The sequence below is a fragment of the Pezoporus occidentalis genome, unplaced genomic scaffold, assembly GCF_034315485.1.
Source record: "Pezoporus occidentalis ecotype Australia unplaced genomic scaffold, CSIRO_AGI_Poc_V1 ctg94, whole genome shotgun sequence".
Lineage (NCBI taxonomy): Eukaryota > Metazoa > Chordata > Aves > Psittaciformes > Psittacidae > Pezoporus > Pezoporus occidentalis.
In genome coordinates, this window is record NW_026916304.1 from 895,763 (window position 1) to 920,643 (window position 24,881).

A 24,881-nucleotide genomic window follows, 5' to 3' on the forward strand; every position below is an offset into this window, starting at 1 on the left:
GATGATCAGTCATTGTTCAGAAGCACAAAGGGCCACACGTCATACCCATATATTTGCCATTTTAAACCCACATTCCTGGTTTAGTGCAGTTTTTATCTTTCATCTCAGCTAGCAGTTGTGCCTTTTTAGTAGCGCGCACACGCGTAACGTGGCAAGTGTATGATGCTCAGCCGAATTCCATGGGGGGAAGAAGTCTAAAACTGGCTTTATGCACAATGGAGTTTGCAGTAAATAAGCCCCTGTGGGACAAACTATTGCACAGTCCTTGAGAATTACCATGTAGCTCTCATTAAGAGTAGCACATGTTGCATGCCTGCATTACACCATTTGCTAAGTTACTCAGATAAGTAAAGATGTGAACACACTTTGCTTGCAGTATCTGGGCCAATTTTTCTATGAGCAACAGAACCGTGGGATTTTCTTCAGTGGTTTGTATTTTTGTCATGATTTTTACTTGGAAGCATTCATACCATTGTTTTTTTTTCCCCACTATACATACTTTCCCAATTTTAACTGAAGGAAACCTAAACCAACAACACTGAGTACAAAACCGACTGCCTAGTATTACTTCTGATGAGTACCACAGTACATACAAAGGCTTTGTTAAAAAGCAGTAAATCTAAAGGTTATTCAAACCAAATTTTATCATTTTAGGATATCACAAAATACTCCAGATGATAAAATTTCCCGACATGCTATTTTTGTTACAGTGCTAAATAGCGCAACAACCTTACTTTGTTAGAACTACTATCACTTTAAACAAACTTGAAACACAAGGAGTAAAGCCATTTGGAGCCATTCATCCTCTCTGCAGTTTTTCTATCAATCATTGTGCTAGCACTGAGCTTTTTTAATAGATTTCTAAAGATTTTTGAAGAAAAATAGCAGATATTTAGCATTATCTAGCAAGCCATAATTCCTCTCTATTAATCATAGTGTTAGGGCTAAAAGGAGACACAAATCAAGTTTTAACAGATATTACTCGCATTTGGTTCCTAAAGAGTAATATTTCACCATTGTATTTATCATCTATTTGACAACTGCTTAATGTTTCTTTTTTTTTCTTTTTTGGTGGGGGGGGGGTGTTGGGTTTGTCCTGGTTATTTGAATTTCTTATAGAAAAAAGTCTTCTGCTTTGCAAAAAAATGGTCTATTTTTCCATATAAGGAATAAAGTTCATTAGACAACAAAGTAATAAAATTGCCTCGAGTGATAAAATCTGAATATACACATAGAATATATGCATATACATATATTTTATACATATATATACACACATATACTCAATATACACATAGAAGAAATGCAATTCACCGTTTCGAGTCTCATCCTGTGACAGCTTTGGTCCAAACTGATTCTTACACACATCTACATTCAAACCTCTAGAAAACTGAAGTGGATAGCTACTCAAATGACAGATGGGAGAGAAGGTTGAGCAACAGCTAGCAGAAATGTTTAGCAGGTGTTCCAGAAGCTTTGCAAGTCTCCTGGAGAGAAGAAAGGAGGGATACAAATAGGTTTAAGGAGAAGAACTGCAGCACATAGCACTGGTTGCTCATTGAATCCTGACCCACAGCCATTGAGAAGGGGGTGTGAGGTCTCTGGATGACAGCACAGGTAAAATACTACTTCACATTGATTTGCGTTTCTACTTTGGGCTGTCTCTATAAAGTTGTTGTTTTTTTTCCTCAGGCCTTGTAAAGGTGACTGGAATTTCACTGTATGTTTGTAAATGTGATCAGCCAAATGGCCCAAGATACAGAAGAGGGACATGGTTATTAGTTAAGGACTGTATAGAAATTTACAGTCTTAACACACGCATATACCTTCTTTCATATAGCCATAACTTCCTCACTTTACACAAAGACACTTCAGAGATGAGATCAGCTGAGTTTAGTACAAATTCTCCCTGCCTGCAAAGGACTGAACGTATGAGTCGCATCCTCTGCCTTTCTTCAGATGGAAATTAGAATCAAGCACTCAACCAGGTTGGAAAAGCCCTTTAAGCTCATCAATTCCACCCATTCCCAGCACTGCCAAGGCCACCACTAACCCATGGCACTGAGGCCTCGTCTCCACGGTGTGTGAACACTTGCAGGGACGGTGACTCCAGCCCTGCCCTGGGCAGCCTGTTCCAAAGCCTGAGCACCCTTTGGGGAAGGAATTGTTCCTCAGCTCCATCTAAACCTGCCCTGGTGCAGCCTGAGGCTGTTTCCTCTTGCTACCTGGGAGAAGAGACCAACCCCACCTCACTACAACCTCCTGTCAGGCAGTTCTAGAGTGTGACTGAAACTATATAGTCACAAATAATGCACATGTGCCTCACCAGAAACTCTCCATAAGACTTCCTAACATCAAGTGGCAAGTAACAAGCTTTGCTTCAGTAGCAAAAATATACACATACCTGCATGAACTAATCAATTTATGCATACATAAGTGTGGGTATCTCTTATCTATCCAAATTAATGCACACAGACATGTATTCCAGGTCAACCTGAAACAACTTATTTACTTAGTTTTGACAAAACAGGACAGTTAAAAGCCTAAATCATCTGAAACTTCTTAGCCACAACACCAATACAAATGCATACCAGTTCTGCTATAGAATTACACTACACCCACAACAGTTCAACATCTACTTAACATGCAGTTGCAGATGCAGGTGCACTTGATCTTCTTCCCTATGCAGCCTACTTCAGTAACATCCACAATTTCAGCTGCCTTAGATAAACCTTTCAGTAGAAAACAAATTGTCTCAACTACCAACGTTTCTTGTTCACAAATAACGTTCCTTATGTTCCTATAAAGTGTTGCATTATGAAAGCACTTCTAAGCTTCAGAATGTGCTGTAAGGAAAAAGATAACTATTCTAACAACCTAGGCCATTATTTTATCAATACCAACTTTTTCTTACACAAACCATTAACACAGGCAACCACTTAGACAATACTCACTGGTACATACGTAGAATTTAAGACATTTGGAAGTCCAACCTACCTCAGTAGCAAACTGCTGCAATCCACCAATATTAATCGGCCCCTCCTCAGTGGCATACAAATTGCAGCCACCAACACAGAGATCTGATGTTGGACACACCATTCCACACGTCAGGCCAAGGGGATTGTCAGAAAGGATCATTTTGGCAGCTCCATAGTAGTTCTGAAGGGGGGAAAAGGAGAGAGTGAGGGAGTGTCGCATACCAAGGAAGCAACAATTCAAGAGAAAACACGAAATACTGGTCCTGGTTAATAGAATAATAAAAAAATAAGAGTATAATAAATGACACTGACATTATTTAAATGTGCCAACATTAATCTGCATTACGTCAAAGAAGCTAAAAAGAAAGCAAAACTGTTGATTCTGCAAAGATAAACCTTTTTAGCTTGCAAAATCAGTTTAAAGCCTCTTCCATCTAAGATGGCTGTAGGACTTTTAGTGCCTTAACAGGTCTAGGTTTGAAACCTCCTGTGCCTGCATTATATACTTGTAAATACTTTCTCTATTTCTAGGTCAATTGGGCAGTAGCTCAATTGTAACCCTTGCTGGAGATCTGACCAACAAGTGCCACTTAGAGCATCAGTTCTTTATGACACAGAGAATGAAAAGCTTATTTCACACATCTGTGCACACCACCTCTGCAGATAGTCCTGTCCTTCACACCAGATCAGTAGTGCCAATTGTTCAGATCCATGATGGAAAGAGGAGAAAGCTTCTTATGTACCAACCTGTCGGTACTACACCACTGAACTCTCTTCCTCAAGTACATACTGATCAGGGCAAACCCTGATTTTCCTGTTTCCCTAAACAGTAAACCAGGGAACTGACTGAAGAAGTTACGTACAATTCATAACTTCAGCCATGTTCAATATTCAGTGCACATCTTCAGCAAAGGAACAATTTCCTGATATATGACAGCTGGGAAGATTCCTTTCCACAATAAAAACCTAAGAAATGGGCATCAGCAAGTTCCCAGCATCCGATGCCGTGAGAAAACAACCCCTGGCTGGCTTTTGGGTTTAGACTGGATAATTCTCTTAAGAGGGAGCATCAGAGAAGTGAACTGAAGTCTCATTTAGAGTGGTGCAACTACTGATAGCTGCTCTGAATATACATTACATTGACATTCATGACATCATGGTGGAATTGAAGCAAACCGTTTACATCCTATCCTTGCTGTTGTAGAGTCAATACAGAATTTTACTCCACGTAGACTCTAGATCTTCATTTTAAGCCCCACCAAGGGAAGCCCATGAAGCTGGTTAATGCCAGAGTTTCCTTTAAGGGCCAGGAGACAACCCAGTACACAGCACATAGCTGAGGTGCCACAGAAAAGCAAGAATCCAGTTATGAATCAAAAGAGCAGCATGAAGATCTGACTATACAACCAACAATGAGTAACAAGGCTTTGCTTTGGAACGTTCAATTCACTAAAGATGTACTAGAAGACAGAGCATGAAACTCACTGAAGTTAAACCCGATGCTACAGACACAGCCTAGAGATTCCCAACAGAATGCCAGCGTTTAAGAGATGTATCTGTAGATGTAAGTGGACCTTTTGCTTACAGATACTGGTCAACTCCACAGCATGAGCCCCTGTCCATCACCTGGGTGTACCTGCATGGGATTTTCCTAGGCACTGTCAAAATCCATAGGCAAACCCTTTACACAACTCTTGCGGGCGAACTTTCAACTATTTTGCCTGTGGTGTCTGCTAAGGCACTTTATCATTCCCAAATCTAATTTAATCCAATATAAAGGAGGATTACTTAAACAGAAATTGTATGTATTGGCAAATATTTTTGCCCTTCCGGATGAATGATGCTGTTTCGATATACCACAGCTTGTCAAAGCTGCTAAAAACAGCCAGTAAAGCCATTGTAAGCTCAGTTGAGCAGCAAAACATAGAAGTCCAGCTATACGGTAGACGTCCCTGACACACAGCCATGCAGACAGCAGAGGTGACAGTCAATGCAGGAGAACTGCAACTTTCTGAAGCAGCACTCGGAGACCAGCCCAGAGACCCTGCAGCATCTTAAGTGGCACTAGATGTCTGCTCCCCAGGCGATTCCACCTGACCATTCCTTTTTTCCACTGCAAAGGAATAATTACAAACTAGTAGGGGGAATTTCTCCCTAACTCAAAGGCAAAATGGTTCCCAAAGAATTCCCATTCAGGATGATATTTCACTACATATGAGAGTTAGGTTTTCCCTTTATCCTCAACTCCAGTTCAATGGAAACACCTACAGCAACGTGCATTTCCAGTTAAGTAACTTCATTAAGGATTTTCTACATTTTTAGGTTTTGTAATTAAAATCAATATATAAAGCTGTTAAATATTCCTTCTTAAGCTTAATACTATTCCATCTCTGTAAAGTATGTTCTCACACTTGAGCTGTGCCACTACAGGCAGCATCAACACAGCTGATGCATTTAACTCAACCCAAACTCTGAGCACAGCTATGCTATGGAAAGACAGAGTAGCTTCAGAGTGACTTCAGAGAGATGGGGCAAGGGGCAGTGTGAGTACAGGACTGAAATCATGGCTTATTGAAGAAAACCTGCCTCAGAACATCGTGCCAGAGTTCTGTAAGGAAGAGACTGGGACTGAAGTCCTAACAGGACTCAATGAACTCTTAACTGGGGGGAAATAGGATGGAGTACATGCAGGTGGGGTCCAGATTTGGGAAGTTTTGAGATGTTATGGTCATGATTTGACCACAAATAGTGGCAGTGCAAAAGAAAAAGAGGAATCATTCCAGTCCTCTTCCAGTGAGAGCACCACAAGCTGTACATATACAGTACATCTTACTGTGATAAATATTAAGACATTAGGTAAACTGTATCAAAGAGTATGTATCATCTAGTCTTAACACTTCAAATAAGTTTTAATGATAAAATAAAAGACAGTCCCACCTGAAGCCCAAAGTGTTCCACTCATGTTTGGGAGCAGCAGGGCAAGTCTTTTGCACTGCTTCACTAGTGTGCTCCAACTGTGCTAAAGTGGACACCTCTAAAGATGCAAAGGAAGCTCAGCTTCAGTGATGATTTGTTTTTCCTGTCTGCCAAAAAAAAGTCTCCCTGTGTCAATTTTACTACTGGTGAACTTAGAATCATAGAATCCCAGACTGGTTTTGGTTGGAAGGGACCTTCAGCTCATCCAGTTCCAACCCACTGCCACGGGCAGAGATACCTTCCACCAGACCAGCTTGCTCCAAGACCCTGTGTCCAACCTGGCCTTGAACACTGCCAGGGATGGGGCAGCCACAGCTTCTCTGGGCACCCTGTGCCAGCGCCTCAGCACCCTCACAGGGAAGAGCTTCTGCCTTAGATCTAACCTGAACTGACCCGTTTCACTTTGAACCCGTTACCCCTTGTCCTGTCACTACAGTCCCTGATGAGGAGTCCCTCCCCAGCATCCTTGAAGCCCCCTTCAGACACTGAAAGCTACTCTGAGGTCTCCACGCAGCTTCTCTTCTCCAGGCTGAACAGCCCCAGTGTTCTCAGCCTGTCTCCATATGGGAGGTGCTCCAGCCCCTGATCATCCTTGTGGCCTCCTTTGCACTTGCTCCAACAGCTCCATGTCCAGCATGGAGACAACCAGAACTGCACACAGCACAATGTCCATGAGAAGGGATCAGAATTAAAGGGAGACTGGCTCCTTTAAAATGACCAAGTTACTTCAGGGCATAGCATGATGCAAACTGCCTTAACACTTTGGAGTCATGTTTTTAGATGCTGAACTAATAAGATGACTCAATGAGCTGGTTTCTTACAGATGTCACAGAGGAGGCAAGTCTAAAAACTAGAATGTTTCCGAATCTTTTAATGAGGTTAATGTCTGCCTCTGCCTTTGTTCATAGAATCCTTTCTCCTGTGCACTTCCATAGAAATAAATGAATTTAACTGGATAGGATGTTCCGTGGTTTCCTACATCAAAATGTCAATAAATACTACACTGCTAACACAGGGAACAAAAACAAGCCTTAAACAGATATCAATGTTCAGTGGAAACCAGGCAGAAGAGGATCTCCACATGTATCATTTGGAAGCATTATATAATTTGCATGCAAATGAGACTGGTTTTTAGTTGGAAAAAACCCTATTAAAACACACAGGATCAATACTGAGAGACCAGAAGCAATTGCGTTCACTATCGGGAAATGCTCATAGCATCTTTTTGTTCAATTCAATTCAAGAGCTGTTTACATAAATTCATTATGCATCAGGGTGTTCTGATATTGCCGTTTTTCTCCCAAAACAATGAAGAATATGCATTATGATGCTTTGTGTAATAAGAATGAACACACTGACTCCCATCAGGATTTTGGGGACAGAGTGAAGACTTTCAGAGGAAAGAAGAAAAAAAGCTGTAATTCCCTTTTCATCCAGGTTTAGTTTAAGAAAAGGGAGATGCAGCAAAAAACCACAGGGAAATATCACCATCTCCTATCCGCGCTCATGTTCTGCGATGGCTTTAAGACTCCTCAAGATAGATTGGATCGAAATACTTCCACATAGCAAAGAGCCACTATTTAAAGTACATTGTTATATAAGAAGCATTTTTCACACTGACACACACCAGTTCAAATAGTACAAGAAACGCCCCCAAGTCTGTCACCACCCCCCCCAATACCTCCCAAAGAAGAAGGAACACAACAGAACGGCAACTTCTCCCAATCATACATATTCTGTATTATAATGCTGATGAGTTTTAATCAATCCCGAAATCTTGCACATCCTTTGACTCGTGTCATCGGAACGGGGCTGTAATTTCACACAGTGTCACTATCTTTCTATGAGGAAGAACGGAAGGAATATCTTGTACTGTCATTTTGTCCTTTGTAGTCTAGAATGTGAGAGATTCCTTAATTGACATAGTGTCATCGCAAAAGTCTATTCTACATAATTACACGAAGGCAACTGAAACCAGCTGTCAGCCATTCCATTACACTAAGTACAAACAGACATCTCAAGAAAAGTCACTGTTTCGAGTGCATCAATTTAACACCATTACTACTTTTTCCTTGAAAATGTGGGGCTTTTGTATTTAGTGACCTGGAATATACAAAGATGAACAGAGAAAGCGGAATAAAACAGCCCTTTCCCAAAGCCGGGGCCTCAGAGGAGTACTTAAAGATTGATTGTGATGCATATGTAGATACAATTATTCCCAATCATAGAGCAGCTTTCTGACTTCCACAATCCTTCACTGCATTAACAGGATCCCACTTACAGCGTTTTACATATGAACTGTGACTCATGAGTTTCTACAGCCTTTGCAATGGCATAGATGTCCTTTGTTAATTTACTCAGAGTTCTCCTGGCACAGAAAAGCCATCATTCTGCTCCTCTCACCTGTCAGAATCCTCTCCACCTTTTTCCCTTCTCCTTCACTTTATTTTCCCTTAATGATCCCGCAGCTTTTTGTCTCCTGCCTTCCTTTTCCACACTCTTTTCTTTCTTTCTCATTTCCAGTATATTACCACAAACACTTTTACCTTTACTCCCTCAATCTCCTAAACATCGGGTTGACCCCTAGCCTTTGGTATCCATCTTTATCTTCCTCCCTTGAAGAAATCAACTTCTTTCCTGAAAACCCCACACATTTCCTTTGGGTTTATTGAAACTTAAGCCTGAAATCTGAAAATCTACTTGCGATTCATAACTTTCCCTGGCATTCATTTCTCTTTCCATTTCCCTCCCAGCATTCTGCATAGCCCAGGGACAACCTTTTACCCAGAGGGCAGCATGGCTTTGCTGGTCTGGGGATTTGGGGTTATCTTGGGAGGGGCTGGTTGTTGTTTTGGGGTTTTTTAATGCTGGTCACCAGAAGGCTTACATGTACCTATAAAATCTGCTAGAAAACGGTTGCTGTGTCAGTTCAGACCAGTTTGTCTTTATCATTAAGGGATTTGGGAGAAGATGGTCTTTCAGAACAAGGAGGAAGCTGTCAGGAATCGTCGTAATCCTGCAAGACTTGAGATAAAAATGTGAGAACAGAGAATTCCAGCAACAAAGTGTGATTTCTGAGTACTGATACCACAAAAGCTACCTCTGCACCCCTAATTCTTCATTATTGACTCAGACTATCAAGGCTGAGTCACTCGCTCTTTATGCCTGTGCCATGTCATATAACTTCATATCCCCAGGTCTGAACTGCACCAACAAGTTGTTTTTCAATGCAACTACTCAAACATAAAGGTGTCTGATCACAAACTCCAAGTCCCACTGAACGACAGAAAGGCAGAGCTGCTGCTTGCTGATGGGCGGCATCCTCTGGCACACACTTCTACTCACAAGAGGTAAGCTGGACAAGCTGCACAAGCTGCAAGTGTTCAGGATAGGAGTTGCTTCTGGAAAGCTCAAGGATTGTCTGCTGCTGCAGGATTTGCTTGTGCCGGTCTAAAGGGTGACGGGTGCTGGAAGTCCATTTACCAAGTCCTTTTTGCTTTGACATATCAATACAGGGAAAAAGAGGACATAAAATCCTAAACTCACTCCTGGTGCTCACTCAGGGCTAGAACAAAACTTGCCTCTGCAGCAGCTGAATGCTTGCTATTCTTAGTGGGTTTTCCTTTTTAAAGAAAGCAATAACTAAGGTGGCACTTGTGCACTGTAAAACAAAGAACACACACTCTGCAAGGAGGAGGCTGTATTTAAAGAGAGGGCAGCTGGAAGTCAGAATACTTCTTTGGTGCCATGGTGATGTTTAGAAACAAAAGAAGTGATGCGCGCATGGTGAATTTGAAGTCTGGCCTCTGAGAGACACAACTGCAAGAAGAAACACTGATTGGAAAGCCACAATAGAATAGATTGTACCTTTATAAAGTGGAGTTGTAATCCAGTTTGTATGGAGAAAAGAGGATGGAAGCTGTGGCCTAAACTCCACTGTGTCACAGCAGCAAGCACAATACAGCATAAGTGACATCCTTCTTCTCAAAGAGGCTCGAGGCGCATTGAGTCTGGCAATTCAATTACCCTCTCAACCCAGAAACAACCCCTCCTCCCCTGTCTTCTACTCCTGAGCTCAGGTCTAACTGACAGAACAGCCACAACAGCTACATTGTACATGGCCTGTAAATATCTAAAAAGCCTCAGGCTTAAGAGAACAAGAATCCCTGACCTTTTAAGATTGCTGGAGCAGTTTGCCAACAAAACAAACTACGAACAATGGAGCTCTTAAATACCTGACAAAGTAATTCATTTGCAGTAGCTGCTGTCTAAATACTCTGTATTAATAATGAATCGTGTTTAAATGAATACCTGCACGCAATCCTGCTCACTGCTTACACAGGGATGAGGACCAGGGATACATTGAACTGTATCCCTCCTAAACAAGTAGAAAGGTAACCTGGTGAAGGGAGTTTCTTGAGTGATGAAGACAGCTTCAGAAGCAGGACAGGGACTTCAATAAGTGTAGAAAGTATACCCCAATTTACTGACCTCAAATACCTGAATGTTCTATACTTCACCTATTCCTTTTGTCTCGAAGCTGCCGGATATATCAATGAGATTTTGGATTAAAAATGAAAGTTTATTTACACGGTGAAACCAGACGAAACTGTACTTATCCATTTGAAATGCATTTTCAACATGCAAAATATCCTTGATCGTGTGAAGTAAATACTTTTATGACATTAACACAAAACTATTCAGCAAGCAGACTGCTGCATGATACCTGATTGATACCTATTGACTGATTCTGTCAATAAAAGTTTAGGCGGAAATGCATTAAAAAGTGAAAAATTCCTTATTGGTTCCATTCAAAACTTATCAAATTAGGCGTTTTAGTGTGCTTGTCTTGTTTTCTATCTGCTCTAAAAGTGTACGGTGCAGGAAGCCCAGGCACCACAGTGACAGCGCAAGAGGGGAGAGGACACTGCAGGAGCAGCCATGGTCATGACTTCAGGTTTCTTCTCTCAGCTATCACCTTCTATCTATGGCTTGCCTGGCACAAAACAGGAGTTTCAAAGTGTAGCAGTGTAAAAACAGTAGCACACACCGATACCTGGAAAAAGAAATCCTATTCCTAAGGGAAGCCAGAAGAATTGACAGTTATTTTTGAGGAAGGATGGAGATTTATTTCCCTAAGAAGCTGCTTGGTACATGAATTGCAGAAGGCACAGCCACGGACATGGAGGCCACAGATTCACAGGACTTGATTCTCAGCCCATGACTTCAGCTCTTTGATAAGCACAGGATCACAAAATGGTTTGGGTTGGATGGACCTTCAAAGTTCATCCAGTCCAACCCCTGCAATGAGCAGGAACACCTTCAACCAGATCACGCTGCCCAGAACCACATCCAGCCTGGCCTTGAATGTCTCCAGGGATAGCGCATCTCAATGTGTTTGGTTGTGTGGTTTCCTCACTTTTAGGTTTTGGATTTGGGGTTTTGGGGGGGTTGTGTTGGTTTTCTGTTTGGTTGTTTAAGTCAGCACTATAGCTCTTGCAGAGGAATCCTTCCACAACCAGGTTATAATGGATTTCTTCCAACAGGATAAGGAGAGAAAGCAATGAGCAAGCCGATGTAAACTCACACTTGGAACTGGAATTCACAGAAGGATGCAATTTCCCATCCTAACATCCTGGCTAGCAGAAATCAAGTACCTGACTTATTAAAGCTTCCTGCGTGTGGATGCTTCCTGCTGTCTAAGCAATTATCAGGCATCAACAGGAGGTAAAAGCAGTTACCAAAACTGCTGTATACCTTTCATACAAACTAGTTTCAGAGTGGATACAGTAGCTATGGATAGACAGGGATAGGGTCCAAAAAGAAAGGCTGGAGACACGTTTCAGTAATCCAAGATACTCCATTTTTTCCATAAAGACTATTCAGCCTCTCGAGGGAATAGCAGTACACTGCTGATGCTTTTTTAAAGCAGGATTTCCTGATAAAGCAGCAAGTGATCAGGTTACCTGCTCAGGGCAAAACCCTGACATCTGTAACTTCCAAGATAATTTAATATCATCAAACAACCCAAATTCTGTAAGGCTGGTCACTGACCATCTGACAGCTTAAATCTGGGCTTATTAAGACCTAGTTCTTCTGACATCCTCTGTGGCACTCTTAAGCCCATCTTCTCTGCTTCCTTATTAACAGTTTTTGTTACAATAAACAGTTTTGTTACAACAACAAATCACCCTATCCTACTCCAAGAAACACATAACTCATTTCTTACTAAGAAAATACCATCCTGCTAAAATACTTGCATAAAATTTGCTTTAGGTTTCCTAAACAAGCTACAGCACAATAATGAGATGGAGACAGGCAGTTTCGTTACTGCCTTGTCCCTTCTCTCTTCTGTTTGCCTGCTTCATGAACCCTGAAGAGGTAATAAGCAGCAACACAACACAGAGTATAGTATGGTTGCAAACAGATACATACATTCAGGCAAACAAATGCTGCATAATACCAATTACTGCAAACCATATCAACACACAGTTAATGTTCTAATTGATACATGTACCTTAATATCTCCTCTTATCCTAATGTTTCTTGTTAAGGTGCAGAATTTACCAGTGTCTTGTCTTCTCATACTACAACACACTGTGTAGTAAAAGCAATGTGGCTGTTAACTTGCACACGGCAGTGCTGCTGTTGCCCACTTCACTCGTGCTTTACCTGCATTGGCCCTTTCAGCTGCATCTAAATGAGACACGTTAGAGCATAAAATGCAGCCAGAAAAACCTCTATAGTACCCCCAGTAGATTACGAGTCTAATTGGACTTCTCCAGACAAATAAATCACATGGCACCTAATGATGGGAAGCACATTTTAAAAGGTATGAGGCAGTCAATACCTACTCATCTTTAGGCTACCCAAGGCAGCCTAATTAATCTTGTCACATCAGCTTTGATGTCATCCTTGTTTCTAGTTCTAACTGTAAAAAGTCAACTGTAAATCACAAATCCAAATAATGTCTTCATGTTTTGAAGATTCCGTGATGATTACAGTATAACAGCCTATTAAGAAAGGAAAAGGTACAGGACCTCCAAAGAGGGGTTTGAGGGGTTCTGTTTATTCCTGTTGTATTGTATTAATAGTCTGAGGGACTACATTTGCACTCATCAGAGCCTTCTTACTATAAACTGCAGGAAAACATTCCTTGAGACAACCACCTTCATGCCAAACTGCTGCCCAAAGCAAATTCAAACTATCATCACTTCATAAAAAAAAAAAACAAAACCAAAAAGCTTTTCAACTGTAATTCCTCAGGTAGCAGCAAGGTTCAATAATTACATTGCAATGCTCAGGGGTTTGGAATATCATTGCGTTTGAAAAGCATCAAACCCCAAAACATCATTGGAAAGTGACCTCATCTGCTCTATCCATTATCTGTCCAGGCCAAACCAATTAAACCAGAACTAAAACCAATTAAAAACTGTTCAACTTTAAAGCATCTGTTGTAAAAACTGTTTGTTTTAAGACTTCGTAAAGAGAAACCTTGAAATGCAATCTCAGTAACAGGACTGCTGCTACCTGCTTCCATGTTCCAAGCCTGATGTTACCTTGTTCGCAATACTTGTGATGAATGACTTGATGTCCAGATTAGTTGGGCAACTCTTCTGACAGGGGGCATCTGCACACTTCAAGCATCTACAGGAATAAAGGAAAACATGTCAAGGAGATGTGGAACACAAACGCTGCCAATAAGGTTTTTGAGTTAGCATGGTAGAAGATAAGCCACAAAGGAATAATAGAGAGCATCTTCATTAAATTTCTATTTAAAACCTCAAAATTAAAACATGATCATTACTGACTTGCATTCAACACTGACTGGTTACGTTCTGTTGACTCCATTTTACAAAGGCAGGCAGTGGGATGCAGTTATAGACATATGGACTACCGATGTCCCAGTATTAGGAAACAATGCCTAATTACATAGAAATCACTTTCCCCCTGGCATCCAAGATTGCTCAACTTTTGACCATATCATTCCTCTATTTGAAAAACATCCGTGCTGGGAACCTGTATGGATTGATGTAGTTCTGGAAGTGTCACTGTGGATTACATTCTGGAGGTTGGATAATCAGACGTACAAAAGCAACAGTATTTCCACAGCAGAATTACTTTGTCCTGTATGTGCCAAAGACTTAGAACGCTGATGAATTTTCAAGTCACTTCTCTACCAGTTTCTTGTGATATGTTTGTGACCTCTGAAAATGATGCTACTGACATTAGGGTCAATAAGACTATTGAAGATTCCCAATGGAAATCCCCAAAATCCTCTTCTTGTCATCCCTAATGACAAAACCGAACTGTACATTAAAACACAGTAAGTAGCAAGGAATTATTAGCTGTTCCTGCTTAGTCATCCATGAGGACAGAATCACAGAATCAACCAACTGTGAAAGACCTTTAAGATCATCAAGGCCACCACTAATCCATGGCACTAACAGCAGCATACATAGTACTGCTCTGGTTGCTTGCACAAGTCCCATCTAAGAATTAAGCTCTCAGGGTATTCTATGCAATCTGCAGTAAAGAAATGCAACAATGAATTAAAAAACAAAGGTAAAAGTCAGCCTAAAAAGTAAAATGGTTTTCTACTAAACAGAAAGGTACTTGTGCACACTTTCAGTTTTACATATAGAATCCCAGACAGGTTTGGGTTGGAAGGGACCTTAAGATCGTCCAGTTCCAACCCCCTGCCATGGACAGGGATACCTCACACTAGACCACATCACCCAAAGCTCTGTCCAACCTGGCCTTGAACACTGCCAGGGATGGAGCATTCAATCACATCAGTATCTATCACAGGTCACATGCCACACTACCATTATCTCAGAACTCATTCAGTTACCCCAGATGCTCTTTCAAGATCATTTCTTTATCAGACAGAATTCATGTAAATTCATTGTGGGTTTTACAATCTATGGAAAAGGAAAGAAAACCTGGGTTTTATGTATTATCTGAGCACAACTACTGAAGTTCCACTAGTCCACCTTTAGGAGTGGTACTTGTTACTGGAACTGGGTACTTTCAACCATAGAACATCTGCAAGAGACCTGTGGACTACATGCACAAGAAAATGACAAGCATATTAAAAGGAATGAAATGCTTCAAATACCCTCAGTGAAAAACTGGCCTCATTGTCAGTCACAGACACTGCTTTTGGTTTGCTTTGGGGATATTTTGGTTGGGTTTTTTCAGTTAAGAGTGAAATAAAGGAGAAGACCAAGCCAGTTAAGTAAAAGATTAGTCTTTCACCTTCCTATTCATTATCATCTGGCTGGGTACTGAAGCACCATGGAACCAGCAAAATGTGAAGGCACTTGGGAGAGGCTGTTTGGATTCTCTCACTGAACTAGTAGTGACAGGGGAAAGATCTCAGGGGATATGTTTAAAGCAAAAAAGGTCCCAGAGGCTGCAAAAGCTAAGAAATCTGATAAAGCCAAGTCCAGGTCCAACACCAGAGCAGGTTACTAGTTCTAGTAGCCAGATGTCAGAGGGCTCTGGCATAAGAATCATAGAATCATAGAATAGTTAGGGTTGGAAAGGACCTTAAGATCGTTAAGTTCCAACCCCCTGCCATGGGCAGGGACACCTCACACTAAATCATGTTACCCAAGGCTCTGTCCAGCCTGCCCTTGAACACTGCCAGGGATGGAGCATTCACAACCTCCCTGGGCAACCCATTCCAGTGCCTCAACACCCTAACAGGAAAGAATTTCCTTCTTATATCCAATCTAAACTTCCCCTGTTTAAGTTTGAACCCATTACCGCTTGTCCTGTCACTACAGTTCCTAATGAAGAGTCCATCCCCAGCATCCCTACAGCCCCCCTTCAGATACTGGAAAGCTGCTATCAGGTCTCCATGCAGCCTTCTCTTCTCCAGGCTGAACAGCCCCAACTTTCTCAGCCTGTCTTCACACGGGAGGTGCTCCAGTCCCTGATCATCCTTGTGGCCTCCTCTGGACTTGTTCCAACAGTTCCATGTCCTTTTTATGTTGAGGACACCAGAACTGCACACAATACTCCAGGTGAGGTCTCACAAGAGCAGAGTAGAGGGGCAGGATCACCTCGTTCGACCTGCTGGTCACGCTCGTTCTGATGCAGCCCAGGATACGGTTGGCTTTCTGGGCTGCAAGCGCACACTGAAGCCGGCTCATGTTCATTTTCTCATCGACCAGCACACCCAAGTCCTTCTCCACAGGGCTGCTCTGAATCTCTTCCCTGCCCAACCTGTAGCTGTGCCTGGAATTGCTCCGACCCAGGTGTAGGACCTTGCACTTGTCATGGTTAAACTTCATGAGGTTGGCATCAGCCCACCTCACAAGCGTGTCAAGGTCCCTCTGGATGGCATTCCTTCCCTCCAGCGTATCGACCGAACCACACAGCTTGGTGTCATCGGCAAACATGCAGAGGGTGCACTCAATCCCACTGCCCATGTCAACGACAAAGACGTTGAACAAGACCGGTCCCAACACCAATCCCTGAGGGACACCACTCGTTACTGGAAGAGCACAGTAAGTTTAGCTGTGACTTCAATATACCTTAAATATACGCTGCCCAGCACTATCCACTGACAGACCCATGCTCTGAATGCCTTAACAAGCAAAACCAGGCCAGTGGGGACCTCAGAGGGTTGATGTGGCCAGAGCAGTGAGTCAAGAGGTCTCAGCATTCTAAGCAGACTGAAAGGCAGCAAAGTTTTAGTACTAGAAACTGGAGAAGAAGGAGGTACACTAGACAAAATAAAAAAGTATGAGGGCTTGGATGATCATTTTGCCTAGCAGGCAGTAAGGAAAGAACAGGCATGGTTTAAAAAAGGCAACGATCCCATTCCAACTTTTTGATCTTCACTCTCCTGAACATAGTTCCCTTTAAAATACAACAGTCCTGCGTCCAAGACCAAAAGAATGGCATTTCACATCAAAAGCATTTATGTCGATTATATAGAGAATAATGTCATGTCAAAAATGACTAGAATGGCACCCAGCAGCATAAGGCTGCGTGGAGACCCCAGAGCAGTTTCCAGTGTCTGAAGGGGGATACAAGGATGCTGGAGAGGGACTCTTCATCAGGGACTGTAGCTACAGGATAAGGGGTGATGGGTTCACACTGAAACAGGGGAAGTTCAGGTGAGATCTAAGGCAGAAGCTCTTCCCTGTGAGGGTGCTGAGGCGCTGGCACAGGGTGCCCAGAGAAGCTGTGGTTGCCCCATCCCTGGCAGTGTTTAAGGCCAGGTTGGACACAGGGGCTTGGAGCAACCTGCTCTAGTGTGAGGTGTCCCTGCCCATGGCAGGGGTTGGAGATGGATGAGCTGAAGGTCCTTTCCAACTCAAACCAGTCTGACTGTACATTCTATGACAAGCAGTGTACACATTCCCCATTGTGGCTAACAAGCATCTTCAGCACATTATTTTTCTTTGGATTTTTGAGCTGTTTCCACAAGTAACAGCTGTTGGAAATGTCAGCTACTGGGGGGGGTGGTGGTGGTGGTGGTAACACAAACTGGAACGTGAGTTTTGGGGAAGAGGGAAGGGTGCCATGAATATGCCAGGCCAGACTTTCTCTTATAATAATACCATCTTCTGCTTCTCTGAGCACTCTGCAGACTAAAGTGCACCAGCCTGCCATTAATCCCACTTATCACCCTGACAGCTCAGTAATTACACTCCCGCTCTAGCTAGGTACTGTAAGGTACTGTAGTCCTAATAAAACATCAAGCACTGTGCGGAATGCATGCTGGTGAGGTGTTTTATTAAACTTGGGGGGTTGATCATCAAGTGACATTAGTGTTGACCTACTTTCCTATCTGACAATAAATTATCCTTTGACTGTACCATAATAGATATTACAGAGTACATTTACTGTACCGAGGAGCAAAGGTATGGCATTTTAGTGAACTAGGCACAAGAAAAAAAGCATAAATAAAAATAGGAGAATCACCCACCACAAAGTTATTACGTAAATTGCTGCAAGGGATTGATCCTTTCAAAAATCACAGCAAAATATCATGCTGATGAGAATGCACCAACAATTACCACAAGCTTCAATTCCACATGTATGTCCCCATGTGAAGAAAACCCACATATCCCATATGAAGAAACAGTTAAATATTACACTCCTTTCCTTTTTCTGGAAGTGTATTCCCACCCTGTGAATTTCCACTCTGTTATTCTACAAGGTTCTTCCACTACTTTGCTTTTAGCTCAAGGTAACGTGAACAACAAGGTAGAAACTGAGATTCCATTTCTCTCCTTCACCAAATTGCAATGAAAAGCTCCATGATCATGATTTGCTACAGCAAAAGGCAAAATAAACACCCCACCCCCCCAAAAATAAAACCACAAAACCCACCCACAGAAATTAAACATCCATGGTTTTAAGTGGTCTTATTATTCTGGGCTGCAAAAATACACAAAGAATCAGACAAAGCCAGACCTATGCTAATCTTAGCATATATAGTGCAGCATGTCTTAGTAAAAATATAGGAGAGAATCCTTCCAACATTTTTTCCCCTATTTGTTCATGGAACAGCATCTACTTCAGAAACATGGAGCCTGGATGTTGTATGTTAAAAGATGCGATTCACAATATTCACTTCACATGCATATTGATTTCCATGTAAAAGGCAACACCAGAATCTGCACTGCTAAACCCCAAACTCAAGGAACTCAAAGGAATGCTGTTTTCCATTCTGGAAGCACTTAGCTGTTACTTCAACCCAGTCTCATAGTGAAATGGTAAATTAAGTTAGCTATAAAGCCCCTACCAATGCTATGCAACTATAGCATATTTATATAAATATTTATGCAAATATTATAATTTGGCATCACTTTAGAGACATGCCTGTGACTATGTAATGACAGAAAATCATGTTTCCCACACATCCAAGCTCAAAATTTACATCTTTTACCCAACAGTGTTAAATTATACATATGTATCCCCAGTGAACTTCAAATCTTTAACTTCTTCTGTTTCAATGTTGCAAAACTCAAGTTATTTATTCAGGTGATCCTGCTTGTAAATCTCTCTCAGGCACACAATAATGCGAGCAAATGATGCTTATGCAGTAGCCCAACGTTATCAGCTATCTGGGTTATACCTACCCATTTTGTCAGGGCAAAATAAACACCTAAAGCCATTCACAAACACAAACCCATTCACAATCGACCTCCACTAGCTTGGGTACTAATAAAACCCAACCCCGACACAAAAAAAAAAACCACCAACTACCACCAAAACCCACTCCGCAACACAGAAAGCAGCAGACGACGAACATCCAAGATGACAAAAGGAAAAGGCACTTCAGAAGTGGTGATTTTTGTTTCCTAATGGAATGAAAAAAGGAAAAATGGAATAGCCAAATAAAAGTTGCAAATTTCTGGAACACACAGTACCCGCTGGGATAAAAGATGCAAGAAGCCATGAGGTATATCTGTGCATAAAAAGGAACAGTAAGCAAATGAGGAAAAGAAAGGATAAAAAAAGTAGCAAATTTCACCACCAAAATCTTTCCCTTAGGAAAAAATGATACCAGAAACCAGTTCTCTCATGTACACAGGAGTAAGGGAAGCTATAAGCTAAGGACTAATCTTCAAGTAATAGTTTTCATTGTTTCACTGTTAAAGTATTACCGTGTTTCATCCTAAAGTTAAAACATCTGACCACCAGACAGTCTAATTTCTAGGTCTAGAACACCTCTTCCCATGTTTTTGCTTTTAAACAAAGAGGGGACATTTAGTTCTATCATTACCTAAACCTGCAGTGAAGGATTGTCTACCTGGCAATAATATTACCTGAAGTGCAATCAAATGTGTGCTGGAAGGCCAGGTGTGAAAAAGATCATCTGGAGGAATATTTGACAACAGATTGCTGCTGATAACCTATCAAATTCTCATCCATCACAAAACAGGTCCAAATAACCTTTATCATGCTTAGTGTTGGCAGAGGTTTGGAAGCAGATGAAATCCTAATGCATTTATGTGGCTTTCTGCAGGACATAAAGATTCATTTTGAAAAAGGCTTCCAGCTCTACTATTTGTAGAAGTTCCTAAAACTTTATCCCCTAGACAGAGAATACCCATGCAGCAGTTTTACTAAGGCTTCACAATGATGCTCTGTATCCACTTCCTGATGCTTTGGTCACTTAATTTTAGGAGAATGGGAGAGCTGATTCAACTCAACGAACTAGAGGACAGTTTGCACAGCAGACCCAGTTCCCATGTCAAGGCTACTGCTGGTTCCAAGTGTCTAGCAACACTCTCTAAACCCTGAGTAGGGGAGGGTAAACAGTAGAAGAGGGCACACGTAAGGAAGAAGTAAACCTGTATTTCCAAACAAATCAGTTCTCAAGTTGAATGCCCACTGTTTTTGATGACAGAAGTGAAGAGCATCCCATAAGACTTTCCCTTGAGGTTCAATCTTTTAACCGCATATGGCTGATCTTCAGCTTTGTCTTCCCTATTTCATCTTGCTGTACTTCAACATGGTCAAGGACAACCCGAACCAGAGATCTGGACATGCATACATTCATTTCAACAGATGTCACAATAAAGATCCTCACCAATGGCAAGCAATTGGTGAGAACCTACAGCTGGCAGCAGTGTGATGAGTGCCAAAGACAAATGATACTTAAGAGGAGTATTTGTTTTCATTCAAAGTCAGGAAGCAGACAAAGGGACTCTTACATGCAAGGCTGAGGGCTCTGTGGTGTACGTGTAATGTGACAATGGAGATAAAATCATCTGACCATAAGAAATAAGAAATGGACCATAAGAAATCTAATCCCTAAGAAACATGTCTGACACAAAGGGCACTGGAAACTGTATAAAAGGCAGTGAACACAGACAATACAAACCAGCAGGTACCATGGTCCTGGCTATGTAATACTAGAAGGAGAAATCCCCAGCCTGTTAGCAATGCACAAGAACCATAAGGAACAAAACATTCAGTATCACTTCCATTGGCAATAGTAGCTCCTATCTGAAGAAAGAAGGAAAGACTCCCACATCATCACTGTTGCCTCTTTAATCACCTGGGAGTCCTGTGAGCCTTCTGCAGACCCACAGAAAATGGGACAACTTCTCCATCAGTAAGTTATGATGACCAGAGGAGGCAAGTCTTAAATAGAGACACTCTACAGCATTAGAGACAGCTATGACATTGCTGCTAGCAGCTACAGGAGGTGTAAGAGAGGTGCTTTTTACTGAAAGGAAGAAATACTCTGAGTTGAAAGTTAGTCTTCAGACACAAAAACCTCCTACCCTAGTGCAGAATAATGGCACTTACATACAAGGTTATTTTTGGACACTTAAGAGGTACTGAATCATATGGACATAGACTCCAAATCATTCCATTCATCAATGACTCATCTTTCTCTTTTCTTCTCTCCACAACCATAATTCTTTCCTCATCTACTTCTGAATCCCCCTTGAGTGCAGGAACTCTCCTCTCCCCTTTGCATCTGCTTGGCTGTTTTATGTTTTCTGCAGTCTTCTTTCACCATTCATCCAAAGCTGTTCCACTTCTCTGTCCTATAACTTTTTATCATCCTTCACCGTAACTCCATTTTAATGGATAACACTGATAACATAAATAATGCGATCCAATGCCTGCCAGGAGGTATTTGCAAAAGTGGTGTAGGAGTCTGCTCCTAGTCACTTCATGGAAAATATATCCTGTCTGCTCTTAAATTCCTCCTGTCCTTTTACTGTGATACAGAAGTTTTCCACTTACCATATTGCAATATAGCCCCAAAGACTACTGCCTTTCACCCACTTCATCTTATATAGCTTGTATAGCATTATTTTAATCCTATCTCTCCAATTTATAATGTTACAGAATAAAGCTGCTCCATAAATTACAGCTGATTAAAAATAGACAAAGCAGTGTGGCTTACAGAACATCATAGCACAAAGCATGTATATCAGGACATGCCAAATGAGAAAAGCTGGAGCATCCTTTTGACATACCAGAGATCAAAACATTGGTTTTACATATAATGCAAATCATTTCAACCATCTTCTGCTTTCTCACAGACTCAATCTGTGAGCAAGCAAATCAAACAAATGGTTCACATTTTGATTGGGAGCTATGTTATATGCAGCTCATCCCAAGCAATACTCTAATACTCTTACTAAAATGTATTTTAACATCACCAGCACTAAACTGGAATACCTTTCACTAGCTCCTTCACTCCCACGCTGAACACCTCTTCTTTGGAGTTTTACCAGGACAATTCCTTTACAGCATCCTTAAATCCACACATTGTTTTTACAATCCATTTGTTCCACACTGCTCTACAACATTCTGACTTCAAAGCCAAAGTTATTATGATACTGACTCACAAAACATTATTGCTGAGGTGCAGAAACATAATGCTCTCAGATGGTAGAAAGGCACAAAGTCCAGTGAGTGTCAAAACCTATTTGTTCTTCCTCCTTCATGGTAGATCTTAAATGGGATATGCCAATCATACAGCTCCTCATAAGTATGTACAGACTCAGTTACCACTCAGCTCTCTATTATCAAACCCATCTACAAGCTTTTACTGCAGCAATTATTCCACCTCAGCCTCTATGACTTAAGACACAAAATGAACCTCTGATTCTTCATTTGAATGTTATTCTTTTCCATTTCTCGCATTCATTTTCAAGCGACAAAGGTTTCTTTCCAGTTTATTAGCATTCTAGATTTTGGAAGGGGCTATTAAAAAGAACAACCTTCTCTTTCTGCTCCAACCAGGACCATGCTGCTTCAATTTTCATTTTTGACACAAGTGGCGTCACTAGGTTTCCATCAGGTAACGCAGTCAGAGAGGAAGTCAGACTTCAGCTCTAGATACTAAAAAGACAGCAGCTACAAGCCCCAGCAAGACCAGCCTGGTTTCCATCAGGAAGTATTTGAAGTTATTCTCAAGTAGCAGTTGCCAGTTTGGGTGCTGTCTGTCACAGAAAACCAGCATGGGGAACAGCACCTGATGTGCTTGGGAGACTTCTGGTCTTCTCACCTCTTCAGTTTCTCATCTGTTAAACTGTGACACCTCCCTAATGCATTTTGGTTGGCCTCTTTCTCAATATCCTGTCCCACACTACCACTGTATCTCTCTAAAAAGGTTGTATTTAACTTGCAACATTTTCTGCTATTCCCATGAATAACAAGCTAGATATTGGTTTCAATTAGCTTTAACAATTCAATACATTGATTCGACCGCTGGCTTTAAAAGCTGACCCAAAGGTGGCCTTGGGGTGCGGGGTTGAGCTAGATAAAACAATAAGTCTCTTACTTTTGCATATCTCTTTCTAACCTTTTTTTAAACAACACCTTCAATGAAAGCTCGGCTGTTTCAGCTTGCAGGTGGGATTAAGAAGGTAAAAACAATCCTGTAAGAGCTCTGTATAAAACTACAGAGTTTACACAGTGCCATATAAACCAACGAATGTTACCAGATGTGCTGTAACTGAAGAGTCAACAAATGTGGTGCTTGAACTCATATTAAAATCCGGATTTAAGTTTAGGTCCTGCAATCAGCCCACACATCCTATATACCTATTCCATGGCCTCACTGCTCCCACCAAGTGCTTGGCTAAGAAGTTACCATTGCTCTCTGGAAAATGATGCTGGGAACCTCCTTAGTACATAACAAACTTTAAGACTGAAACGAAAGAATGAAAGAAAAGGTATATGGGAATCTGGGTCTTCAACCTCAGTTATTTAAAATTCATGTAAGAGGAAATAAGGCTGAACTTACCAACATACAAAAGTGCAGGATACATTCTGGGTAGAAAAATCTACTTATCCTGAGTTTAATTTTCAGCTTTACCTTTATACCCACACCACTGGCCAAGTACATGAATGCTTAGAGAAAAGCAGATGACCACAGAATCATTAGGGGTTGGAAGGAACCTTTGGAGATCATCTAGTCCATGATGTAACTACTGAAGTCTGTGATAACCTGAGGGCCACCTTTATCCTAGGAATGTATTCCATATTCCTAGGAATCCATTCCATAAACTGAATAGCTATCCAGTTTTCATAGTTCATTCTTACAAATACTAAACTTAAAAAGCAACAAAGAAACCTGCATCTTATAAGTAAAGGATGTATCAGGTAGAATATTTCCTCCAGTTCATTTCCCTTGGGTGACCTGGTCTACTGTAAGGTGTCCCTGCCCATGGCAGGGCTTGGAAATGACTGATCTTAAGGTCCTTTCCAATCCCAACGATAAGATTCTATGATTTCAGAACTGAAAGAACTCTTTTTCTCTTTAATTTCAAACACAACCACTTTACATATTAGAGATTTCCAGCAATGTTCAGCTGAAGCATCGTTCCCTTTTCCTTTGTCTCATGTTACGCATTACGAAATTCTGTGTTTCGAAAGTCTTAATCAACACTCCAAATTCATTAAACCATCCCAGAAAACTTCAGTACAGTTAAAGCTGTTATTACTGTCAACAACTCTCTTGCATTTCAACCTCAGAGTTTTTAGAGTTCCAAAAAAGAAAAGTTAGCAGTTAAAAGTCAATTTGCAACTTGTCTGGCAACACTGACTGTGCTTCACACCAGCTATTAATTAATATTTCCTCAACACCACAAGAACTCAATATAGCTTTTTGCTTATTGTGCCAAACGCAACAGTATCCAATATTCTGCCAAGAGTGCAAAAGCTGCACAGGAAGCACACTTGTTGGTAAGACTTTGATGCTACCTATTTAGAACTCGGACTGTGCTGTGTCAAGTGCATGAAAGCAGTACTTTAGCTGACAAAGCAACCACTTGTGGCTCAGGCACACCTAACCTCATGGAGCTCTAACAGGCACATTTATGTTCAACACAACAGTGATCCCTTTCACACAGGAGACAGCTGTTACATGATGTTCAATATCCTTTTAATCCTCTATAGACCTCAGACAGAAGGGCTGAC

General features: G+C 41.4%; 1 protein-coding gene across 2 annotated transcripts in view; it reads right to left on the reverse strand.

Annotated features, from left to right (window-relative positions):
• The window catches only part of DPYD (dihydropyrimidine dehydrogenase), a 357,309-nt gene that overhangs the window by 240,840 nt on the left and 91,588 nt on the right, over nucleotides 1–24,881 (reverse strand). For both annotated transcript variants that reach the window (XM_062606149.1, XM_062606148.1), the window contains exons 4-5: nucleotides 13,514–13,601; nucleotides 2,998–3,159 (exon numbers count right to left, since the gene is read on the reverse strand). In XM_062606149.1, the coding sequence (XP_062462133.1) occupies nucleotides 2,998–3,159; nucleotides 13,514–13,601 (250 nt within the window). The remainder of the gene's footprint in view (nucleotides 1–2,997; nucleotides 3,160–13,513; nucleotides 13,602–24,881) is intronic.